Source organism: Natrix helvetica (assembly GCF_964273705.1).
Source record: "Natrix helvetica genome assembly, chromosome: 6".
In the NCBI taxonomy this organism is placed as follows: domain Eukaryota; kingdom Metazoa; phylum Chordata; class Lepidosauria; order Squamata; family Natricidae; genus Natrix; species Natrix helvetica.
In genome coordinates, this window is record NC_138553.1 from 22,782,759 (window position 1) to 22,794,102 (window position 11,344).

The following is an 11,344-nucleotide window of genomic DNA, read 5'->3' on the forward strand; positions in this document are numbered from 1 at the left end:
CAGTTTTTCGCCTCTTTGCTTGTATAAGCACCAGCCGGTGCACCTTACTGTTTCTTGTACCCTGTTTGTATGCACCTTGCCTTGAGGTATACAGAGCCAGATGATTAATGAAGATTTCTATCATGAGGAAGTTTTATGTGATGAATCTGCATTAGATAGTATTCCACAGAACACTGTAGATGTGATCAATCTGCATTAGATAGTATTAGATAGTATTCTACAGAAATGTGCCTAATATTAAAAAAAAACCAAAATAGATATCAATAATATTTCAGATATTTCAATTCAGGGTTTAAGATAAACATTGCATCACGTAAATGTCATTAGGAAGCTTGTATTGGAAGTAAGATAATATGAATTCCATGATCAAACCCCTTCAGTGTGGTCTAATGTAGCTAATAAACTTATCATATAGTACAGCTAATAAAGTTATTTTAATTTTTAGCCAAAACTACATTCTATAAACCATGACACCGTTTACTGTGGCAGAGATACTGTGAAGTCCTTATTGGCTGTTTTAGACGAAGCAGCTAGTTATCCTCCTTTCAGCAACAAAGCTCTCCTGTTATTTGGATGTGAAGAATTTGGATTTCCTTCTACCATGTTATTGTTCAAGTAAGATCAAAGATGATGATGTTGATGATGTAGATTCAATCTTTGTTTTGTGAAGAAAACTATTTTCTTTTGCAGAAAATATCTAGGAACCTATATAATAATGCTAATGCTGATACAAGCCAGAAGCAGAAGTGAATAACTGCGTTTTCAATGTCTCTTTCTACCACTCATTTTATTTTTTCCAACCCTTTAGAATTTTAGAAGAAATTATGTAGAATGTGTGATGCTACATTTTCTGTCTGGCCATCAATGGGATAACTCTCCAAAAATTAAACCCCCAAAATTTGATGACAGGAAAAGCCAGCAAAAAAAAATTGTTGAGCTTTAAAAAGGGCAGAATCTGGCTTTAGACTGCTGGGAAAAAAAAAGGTTTCCTGAAAATAATCCCCAACTCATCTATGAAAGAGACAAATGACAAGCGGCTTGGAATGTTGGTAACTGCTTCATTCTAAGACCCCTCCCCTTTTTTCTCAAGTCACATGACCCTGAGCGGAGGACAGGTAGTCCTCAACTTACAATCATAAATCAACCTGCAATTGTGGTTGTAAGTCATGATGGTAATTAAGCAGGTCATCACACGACCACACCTAATTTTACAACCCTTTTTGCAGCGACTGTTAGCTGAACGCGGCAGTCATAAAGTGAATGCTGCCATCATTAAGCAAACCCATTGTTCATTCTTGAGGCATTTTTGCTGGAAAACTGTAAGACGCAGTTATGTGACTGCAAATGGTCATAAAAGTGGACCAGTGGACTCCAAAATGCGATTATGTGACTGTGGGAGGGATGACCATCAGAAATTCTTAACTAGATTGTTAGTACCTTTTTCAAGTCTGCTGTAACTTCAAATAGTTGCTAAACGACCAGACTTCAGTCAAGAACTGTTTATATATGCTGCCCACTTTGTGTTTCCTAGTGTGCACAGAACCCAAGCACAAGACAGTTGGAGAGCAGAAACATACACAAACAGATGCAACATATTACTGAAAATATAGATGTCTTCTGTGGCTATTGTTGATAAAGCAGTTGGTGAAAAAAAAATCCCAGAAGCTATGTTCTGGCTCTTTACCTTGTTTATTCTATCCAGCCTAGTGGAATGTTTGAAAGAATTATATAAGAAGGTTTGGATTTATGTCTAATACAATAACTTCCTGAAAGCTGAACCATATGGGCTCAGTTTTGGTGTCTGGGGGCGGGGGGAACAAAAGAAAGATGGAGGTAATGATATGAAAATCTTGAAAATTTTTCCATTGCGCTTCCCTAGAGAGTGAGGAGGAAATTGGGATCCTTTTGGAATGTTGCCATTTCAATTCCAACCTCTCCCCTCTTTTTTTCCCTCTCAGTCAATGACCAGAGCAGGCAGCTATTAAGAAGTTGGAAAGAGTTGCACGAGCCTTGCTCAGCAGGCTTTCGTTCTCTTTTTGATCACTCCATTCCTCCCTTCCTCCCTCCCCCCTTTTCTTTGCTTTGCTTAGTAGTTGCCAAAAATTGGGGAAAGATTGCATTTGTCAGAATTATTAATAGTTTGCAGAGAGCTAGAGGAGAGTACATGGAGAGCTAAGGTCACAAATGAATCCAGAGGTCTGTAACTTTTAGAATGGTAGGTTATTCTGCATTGGAAACATCAGCTTTTTGGAATGCTATCTTGTCAAAATTCTGTTCTTGGTCAGTATTCTGTTGTGGCAGTTACAAAGGAAAATTGGATAAAATACGATACTTAGGACCTCAGGATATGACCAGAATGTTAAAAATCATTACCAAGCAAAATTAATCTTATATTACTAAGAACCGAATAGATGATTCTAGCTGCAAAGTTATAATGCTACTGATTCTTCCTTGCTGGATATAGAAATTAGGTGTGACCATAAGACACAAATTCAGAAAAGAGAAGAAATATTTGAATTGTCAACAGCATAAAAAGTGAAATAAAGGAAGAATAACCAGATTTCTAATTTTTCGATGACCCAATCAAGCTGTCACAAGTAGACATAGTAATTCCTATGCACATATGGAGGTTAGGTACCTACAGAATCTTTCATTTTATAGTGGAACCCCATATCTAAGTAAATTGGCTTTTCAAAAATGGATTAAAAACCACACAGACAAAAGCTTCTGAATTTCAGAATTCTTTGGTTGGTTGGTTTTGCTTTATAAGGGTTCTGGTCATGTACTTCATTTAATGTTCAGTATTCTAAATTTATACATGCATATCGTATAAGGCTAACCAACATATTTCATGCTTACCACAGTAGCTTGTATTTTGTTTAAATATTAATACAGATCTCCAACACAGTCCAGGGGATCTTCTCCCAAAGCTCTGAGACAGCGGATTCAAATGGCAGTGTGTGAAAAAATCAAGGTAGTTAACCATGAACCTCTCTTGCCTGCTCCTTCCTCCCAAGATGAAGCATTTAGCTAATCTGAACTAACCTTATTAGTTTATAAATTCTAAACTAAATTTATCAAATCTAAACTTTGTTGCCTATGCATTCTGGCATCCTACATGTAATGCTGATCTTTGCATATAGGGAGAAGAGACACAGCCAAGGGAATGGACAGATAAAAGGCAACTTAGCCTACAGGAGAAATGCAGCTCAGAAGGGACCCTACCTAGTTTCCTGAGTGTAAAAGGGAGTTGGGGGGGGGGGAATGTATTTATAGATTTGCATAATTTTATGTTAACATAATCTTACCATAAAGTAGAATGAGTTCATCTTGCCATGTATTCTGTTTGATCCAATTTAAAAAGCTTATGCTACTGTTCTATTTCCTGGGTTTGTTTTTAAAAGGTAGGAATATATCACTTTTAGGGGGAAATAAGGCTATTGTCCAGAATGGCTCATTAATGATGCATTAATTGCTGTTAATATTATCCTAGTTGAACTAGAAGGCTTGCAGCCAGAGATGTAAACATAAAGATATTTTTTCTCTAGATTCTAGAAAAGCCCTTACTAAGAAAGAAAACCAGCACTACATGACTTACATATTGCCAGCCCCAAGATAAAAGCCTACATCTGTTTTCTCCTGCCTTTACATTGCAACAGCTTGATAATTTTTTGTTTCTCAGCAGGAGTGATTGGTACCTTTGAATTTTATTCTAACAGACCAGTCTGGTGTCAGTTCCCTTTCCCCCTAAGCTTGCCAGCATTTGCCCTTACACTGATTACATCTCTTCACCACCTCAAGTAATGCAGTGGGGTGTTATGAAAACAAAATCAGAAAATTTGGGGGAGGGGAGAGAAGCTTGCTCCTATGTGCCAAGAAGCTTTTCTCTTACTGCTCCCCCCTTGTTTTTACCTTCAAAATAAACATAAACCAGAAAACCTCCTTTCCCATATTGTTACAACAGTGGGTTCTCTAAGATTGCAGCTTAGAAATGCTCAGATTCCATTTTTGCTAATTTCTGTAATATAAGCCCTTGGTGAACATTAGTTACTTTAACTGCTTGGTGCATAAGAGGCTACATCCATTGTTTATCTATTATTTATTGAAACAGTAAAAAAATACAATATAAATACATTTGCAATATTGTTACATATATTGAAATCTTTTTAACTCCCCTGTCTGCTAAATTAAGTCAAAAATGGCTAACCAAACAACCAATTGAAGATGGTTCACCTTGCATGAATGTGTCCCTTCTGTCTCTGGGCCCTCCCTTTCTTCTTGGCTCTACCTGCTTTTTCCTGAAAGAGACCTTTGTCTGTGACTTTGTTCATGCATCACAACAAGATACTGCATAATGTGAATATGGATATGTGTTGATTTGTTACGTGACTACAGTCATTGTGCTTTATAAATGTTGTGCCAAGTGTGGCTCATTCAGTAAATCTTGACTAAAGATGTTTTGACTTAGTGGAGTACGTGAACATAGCTTACATCTGACTATGTGTTTATCTGTGTACATGTATGTTTGCATACAGAAGAAAAAAGATTCTTTTTAATGAACTTATGAGAATCCTTTCAAAAATCAAACAAGGCTACAGCTTTCTAAAATACACTTAATGTGGCTATTTTTTAATGTGAAATGCAAGCAATTATGCAGTAATTTTAGGTATACAAACAGTTATTCCAGCAAGCAGATTAAAAAAGAAAAAAAATGCCAGGACTTTGCTGTTACTATCACAGTGGGATAGAAATCCTGTCTTCTTCGCTTATACATTATAATTCTTATTGATCTACTTCCTTTTTAGTTGAAGCAACCTTTAATTAGATCTCAGTTTGCTTGCACTTATAAAGATGACCAAATACTCAAGCCAAAGAATCAACCCTTCAGTTCATCTCCGGTCCTAACAAATGCACTCCAAAAAATGGCAACTTCAACTTCAGGTAAATTCAGTCAGCAATATCTCTCTATTTCTCTGCCCCCTCATTTATTGACCAAGATGAATGTATATGCTGTCAGTTAATTGAATGGTGCCCTAAATAAATGAAACAATTGCTATACCAATGTAGAAGTGGTCCACTAGACATATCTTGGCACCTGCAATGATTAGTTAGATGCCATAGGAAGCCCAAAACAAGGCATAATGGCAGCATTATTTCCCTGCCAAGTATTTCTCTACAGTTGATACTCAATGTTATGTTGTCTCTGAATCTATTCGCTCTTTGTAGTCAGCATACACTTACTAGTTATTTTATTTATTTTGTTGCATTTATTAAAAACTGCTTTCCCAAAACTGTAAGCAGTCTTTCCTTCTGTCAACTTAAGGTCAAACATGGAAAAATAAGGAAGCCCAGGCAGTTCAAATGAATATAAAGGTTTATTGCAAGCCTGTGATCTCTATAAGAATCTGAACTACTAATGTCAAAGCAAACAGGCTGTAGATAAGAGTGGAATGGGATAAGAGTGGATAAGAATGGAAATCAAAGTGGGCTGGCCTTAGATCTCTTGTAGGAAGGGACTCAAGACTGATTATGTGTTTGACTCCCTCCCTTGAGCTCAGCCTGGTTGTTTTCTATACTTTCTTTACAATGGTAATATGAGAATGATCAATATTGTCCTGAAATCATCCATAATTCTAAAATGTAGATGTTTACTACCATTTTGCAGCACAAAATATGTTATCTTTGTGAAAAAGAGGATGTTTGCTTGTCAAGGCAGTTTGTGGGTTTTTTGTTACATTCTACCTACTGGATATACCACAGAGACCTTGTTGCTACTTCTAGAGAGTTCTGGGGACACTGGCATTTTCTAAGACCCTTAACAATTGTAGGGCAAAAAAAAAGGGGGTTGCTGTCCAGGAGTGACAAGGACATAGTTGGTGAGATCACCAAAGGGCAAAACCACAAAACTGAGGACATGCCAGGCAGATCATTTTGTTTTAATTGCTGCTGAAATGTTATTTGCTCGTTGGTTGCTTGTATTTCAAGAGCTAATTATTGAGATGATAGCATGATGTGGCCTGGGCAAGAGTAGAGAGAGAGAGAGAGAGAGAGAGAGAGAATGAGAGGTAATGTAGGTAGGAGGAAGTATGTCATTGCAGGAGAGACTAAGGTCAGCTAAGAAGAACTTTGGTTAGGTACTTCTAAGTTATTTTGTGTTGGTGGTTCCTCTTCATTTTTCAAGATTAAGGTCATCTGACCAGTCTGCCTTCTAGTCTTGTAGTTTAAATATTAAGTTGGGCCGTCTTCATGCCCAACAAGAAAGCCAATGGAGTTATTACCAGTTCTTACATAGATGGACCAGTTGAACTTGATCTGATTACATTCTGTGAGTCTGACTAAGTATCAACCTAGATTGGAGGGCTGGATATGCTTTTGGTCGTTGTGTTAATTTATAATCTAATATCAGTTTTGAGTTCATGTAACTGATGTAGGAGCAAAGAGATAGGACATAGTATTTCTAGTGAATCATTCCTCATGGTCTAGGTCACCAAGGTTCCAGGATGATGGAGCTATGAAACTTTTTTGTTCATGCTGAGAAGATCATCTCAGGACTTTATGTCTATTATGAAAACTATGGGACTTTCTAAATCAGCCTAATAGATGTGATATATTTGGAATTTGTCTGTTGTGATTGAGCAGAGAGAAAGGGTGTGGAGAATTTTGAAATGCTATTGTCATAAGCCTAACAATTCCATTTCATTGCTTCCTTAAACATATTTTTCTGGGATCAAGTGGCTGTCATGAAAAAAAACCCACCTGAGCTTCTTTAAGACAATACAGCAAGTACCAGTCCTGAAGCACCTTTGCTCACTTTGGATCCAAGTATGCCCACGTGTCCTTGCATCACTCACAAGTTTTACCTCTCTATTCTTTCCTGACACAGAATCATCTCTGAGCACATAAAGTAGCACTACTTTTAGAACAGACTGTAAGCAGATCCTACTGGGGCAATCAAATTTTTAAGATTTGAAAATAACATTGCTTGTTGTTATCTTTTAAGGCATTTTATGTGTTTGCTTTTAGTGGTAAATAATTGAAACCTCATTGAAAGCGCTGCAAAAAATATCTGGGAGGTAAACTTAGTGAACATTGATAAGCTATAGCAGTTCCCATAATCATAAAAGCGTTTGCAGTTATCGGTTCGTTTATCTTGAACGTTTCCAAGGCTCTTTGCGGTTGTTTCCTCCTGAATTAATATCTCTTGCCACCTGCGTCATTACAAGATTGACTTTTTCGAATTTGTCCAGCTAAGTGGCTGATAAAGTACACTTGGGATTCCTCAACAGTAAAACATAATACTTTTTGGTGATTGGACACTGCATCAAAATCCTATTCATGTTTTGCAATAATTTGTGCATGCTTTTAAAAAGAATGGCTTCTTGTACTCTTGTTTCTATATGTGTTTATTTTCTGAAGTGGTTGCTGAAGTATTTTTTATGTCAAGGGTGATGGCTCAGCTTGTATATTGTTGTTTTCAACTCAATTATCTCTACTAATTAGACTTAGTTAACTCAATTGCAGGAATGTTGTCTCTTTTGAAAATTACGAGGGGTGGCTAGTGTACAACAAAAGCAATTTTAAAAAATAGTGTATTCTTTTTCCCTTATAAAATGTTTTGTTTTCTTAACCATCAGAAAGCCTGAATTCATCACTTGAAAATACTACACTCGGAACTGGTTCTGGAACTATTTGTCAGAATGGAAGGACAAGAAAAGAAATAGGAAAATTAAGTTGCCAGCTAGAAAACAAGAACCCCAAGAGAAAGCTGGTGGAAAGAACGAGTGAAAATGTCATATTGACTAATGAAAATGAAACACCACAGCATATATACCATAAGAAACCAAAGACTGCAGTGATATGCCAAAATAGTTTGGACAGCAAACTAAAAGAAACCAGAAAATCCAAAAAGGCTATACCCAAAAATAAGCTTATTATTGGGCAAGCGAAACTCACTCAGTTCTTTAGGTTGTAAATGTCAGTGGCTTTAAAAGGTAAAAAATTGGCTATATTAGGATTTCTATTGCAATCATGATTATGCAGAAGTTTTATAAAAAATCAAATCATCAAGTTTTATGCAGAATTCTCAGTTTAATAATGCACTGTAACTTTACACTTGTTTCCACATGTGGCATTCTGACATAGAAATATTTAGAATCTTTACAGTAAACACATAGCAATATTTTAACCACAATTACAATTTTTGTGACTTATCAAGGGTTTGTCTCTTCCAAGTGATTCACTTCAGGGTCGTTTTAGGCTTGCCAACAAGGTCGATACACTCTTCCCAGCATACATCTCAGCACTAAAGAAAACACACCAAAATTTTGTGGTTTTGACTCTCACGTACGTATTTTTATAAACAAGTTTAACTACATTGTCATCTGTAGTAAATTTTTACTCATTTAAAATTTTAACTCATTTTTTTGTAATAAATATTTAGAACATGTTATCTTTTATATCTTACATTTAACCAGTCGCTCTGTAAAAGACTGAGTGGAACCTACAATTTTTAAAGACTGAGAAAAACAAATAAACTTTTCTTTTACAGAGAAGCATATTCTGATGATTGAGTGCTACAGTTGTCTTTGGTAATAAAAGGGTGGCAGTTGAGTATAGTTTAACTGTGCAAATACATAGAGATGCAATTGAATATACATGGGTGAATGAAACACTCGTTTATTCCCGAACAGGCTTGAGCTAAAAAATTGGCTGGTTTCTAAGGCACCCCAAGTTTTCAGGAGTTTGGTAGAGAAACTTGACTACCTTTTGTGTGAATGCATTCAAAAAGATGATGGAAAAAAGGCAGCTCACGGGAGAGGAGGGAGAAGTGATTGGGTCCCTCCTGGTAAGCCAAGTTAGGAAAACACTTACATTTGGGCATCTGGACATTAGAACTAACCTGAAGGCATCAATCTGCCAATTCTCTTTCTCTCTGGCTGGATGCTCCTTGCGAGTTCCACAACTGGCCTAGCAGCATGAGGATTGCTGACAAATTAAAGTTGGCTTCAAACTGCTGTTTGTAGCTTATGAACAACTGCCCAAAAGGAAATGGTAGGCAACATGTGCCACAGAAGTTAGGCAGGTGGAAAACAAAACTGGAGAGCTAGCTATGTGGCTCTTATTGAGCCTCCACTGCAATGTGTAAGTGAAAGTTGGGAATACAGGTAGTCCTCAACTTATGGCCACAATTGACCCCCAAATTTCAGTTGTTGAGGGAGACATTTGGTAAGTGAGTTTTCCCCATTTTACAACCTTTCTTGCTACAATTGTTGAGTGAATTCCTGCAGTTGCTAAGTTAGTAACCCAATTGTTAAGAGAATCTGGCTTCCCCATTGACCTTGCTTGTCAAAAGGTGATCATGTGGAACACAGCAATGGCCATAAATAAGAACCAGTTGCCAGCATCTGAATTTTGATCACATGATCATGGGAATGCTGCAAAATGGTCATAAGTAACATTTTAGTGCCGTTGTAACTTTGAAAGGTCACTAAATGAATTGTGAGTCAAGAACCACCTGCACTGCAGATCAGCTAGTCACATACATCAGAGAGAAATTTGAGAATTTGCCTTGAGCTCTACCTAGATTGCTTCAGTTTATCACTGGTGGCCACAGTTATTCATTTCAACAGTTATCACGGTACCATTTCAGCAAATTAAGGTAATATTACTGTTTTGCAGTAACATGAAAATATAACTTACTATCAAAATCTCTTCTTCCAATAGGCAAGTTAGCTGAGTTTTCATCACTTCCTGTCTCACGCCGTTCTTGTATTGATTCAATATTTTCAACCTCAGCATTTGATGGAAAAGTCATAGGTCCCTCCAATTCAAAATAAGGAAGCTTGTTAATACTTAAGCTCTGTGGCTGGCCGTAGTTTATGACATGATGTTTATAACCTATATTCTGCACTCCAAAGAAAAAGTATAGATGAAAATAATGCAAAATTTCCAAAATACAAATATTTCAGTCCTTAACCCACTAGTAAGATATTTTCAGAAAAGAGTTGTGTTCTGATTGCAGCATAATCTACCTTGGAAGTTCAGTTTTCAGCTTAAAATCAAGAGTCAAACCAGTTTTTTTCAAGACAAGACATCTTAATACATATCCAAGGAATGTTAATGCTAAATAACATTATTGATTTGTTTAATTAAGTTTAATAATGCCAAGTTCTCCTTAAACATTTTTTTCTTTGTAAATTTAAGTAGTAATGAAGTTGGTAAGAGCAACATTAGGATTTGTTTTTAAACTAAAGCTGAAAAGCATGTATTTCATTTAAGCTCTTAAGACTGAAAATACATTATTAACATTTTCAAATATAACTCAAAACACAGTATTCTCTTAGCTTCATTTTAGGATGATAGCCACTTCAAATCACATTTCATACTTTAATTATATAACAATGGCAATGCCCTTAGATTTATATACAGCCTCACAGTGCTTTGCAGCCCTCTCTAAGTAGTTTACAGAGCCAGCATATTGTCCCCAACAATTTGGGTCCTCATTTTACCAACCTCAGAAGAATGGAAGGCTGACTCAACCTTGAGCCTGTCAGGATTGAACTGCTGGCAATCGGCAGAGTTAGCCTGCAGTACTGCATTCTAACCACTGCGCCACCATGGCTCTGTTTATTGGCATATCTGAAATAATCTATTCCAATATTTTGTTACAAATTTTTCGTTCATCATTTGTGTTACACAATAGCTACACAGAAAACTCACTGAGAAATGTGGATTGCGGTCTTCATCCAAAAAACTGCTGTCCTCCATTTTATAATGCTCAAAAGAAGATGCAGGCAGAGACTTTCCAGCTTTGTCACCATTCTGTGTTATCTTTCCAAGGCTGAATGTGCTTAGCAGCATATTATCTTCTGCTTTTCGCATAGACTTTGAAACAGAACGCAAGGAGCCTTGAGACAAAAGAGAAAAAACCAATAAGAATACATGGGATGAGATACACATTCTCCAACGTTTAGATGTTTGCATGGAGGTGAACAAACTTTAAATATTACTTAAGTGAGGCTAATTTGAAAATAGCGCAAGGACAGGAAAAAGGGTGTTTTATAGCTTGCAGAGTGAATAGATATCACTTCAATGACTTACACCCTTTTCAAAGAATGATGAATAAAGAGGACTGACCTCTTGTATATCATTACATGTCTTTTGTTCCAAACCATAGGTGATGAGCTGCTTTTCAATACATTCATTACATAATTTGGATTATTTTATCAAGTACCACAGGATAATTTTCTTCTGAATTCTAATTTAATCTTTAAATTCCACTTCACACAGCCTCAGGAAAGAATTAATTTGTGCAGGTGTGGAAAAAGAAAGGCAGACATACTTC

At 36.5% G+C, this 11,344-nt stretch overlaps 2 protein-coding genes across 3 annotated transcripts in view; one reads left to right on the forward strand and one right to left on the reverse strand.

The window, feature by feature from the left end:
- Window positions 1-8,552, forward strand: part of PARPBP (PARP1 binding protein) — a 35,134-nt gene extending 26,582 nt beyond the window's left edge. For both annotated transcript variants that reach the window (XM_081956845.1, XM_081956846.1), the window contains 4 exons: window positions 446-615; window positions 2,896-2,974; window positions 4,806-4,941; window positions 7,635-8,552. In XM_081956845.1, coding sequence (XP_081812971.1) covers window positions 446-615; window positions 2,896-2,974; window positions 4,806-4,941; window positions 7,635-7,972 — 723 coding nt within the window. In that variant the 3' untranslated portion in view covers window positions 7,973-8,552. The remainder of the gene's footprint in view (window positions 1-445; window positions 616-2,895; window positions 2,975-4,805; window positions 4,942-7,634) is intronic.
- On the reverse strand, window positions 8,182-10,998 carry PMCH (pro-melanin concentrating hormone). Its single transcript, XM_081956852.1, has 3 exons — window positions 10,720-10,998; window positions 9,700-9,904; window positions 8,182-8,302 (listed from the first exon to the last, which is right to left on the reverse strand). Exons 1-3 carry the CDS (start codon window positions 10,981-10,983, stop codon window positions 8,253-8,255), a joined length of 519 nt encoding a protein of 172 aa, XP_081812978.1. The 5' UTR covers window positions 10,984-10,998; the 3' UTR covers window positions 8,182-8,252.
- Window positions 10,999-11,344: the final 346 nt, after the last annotated feature.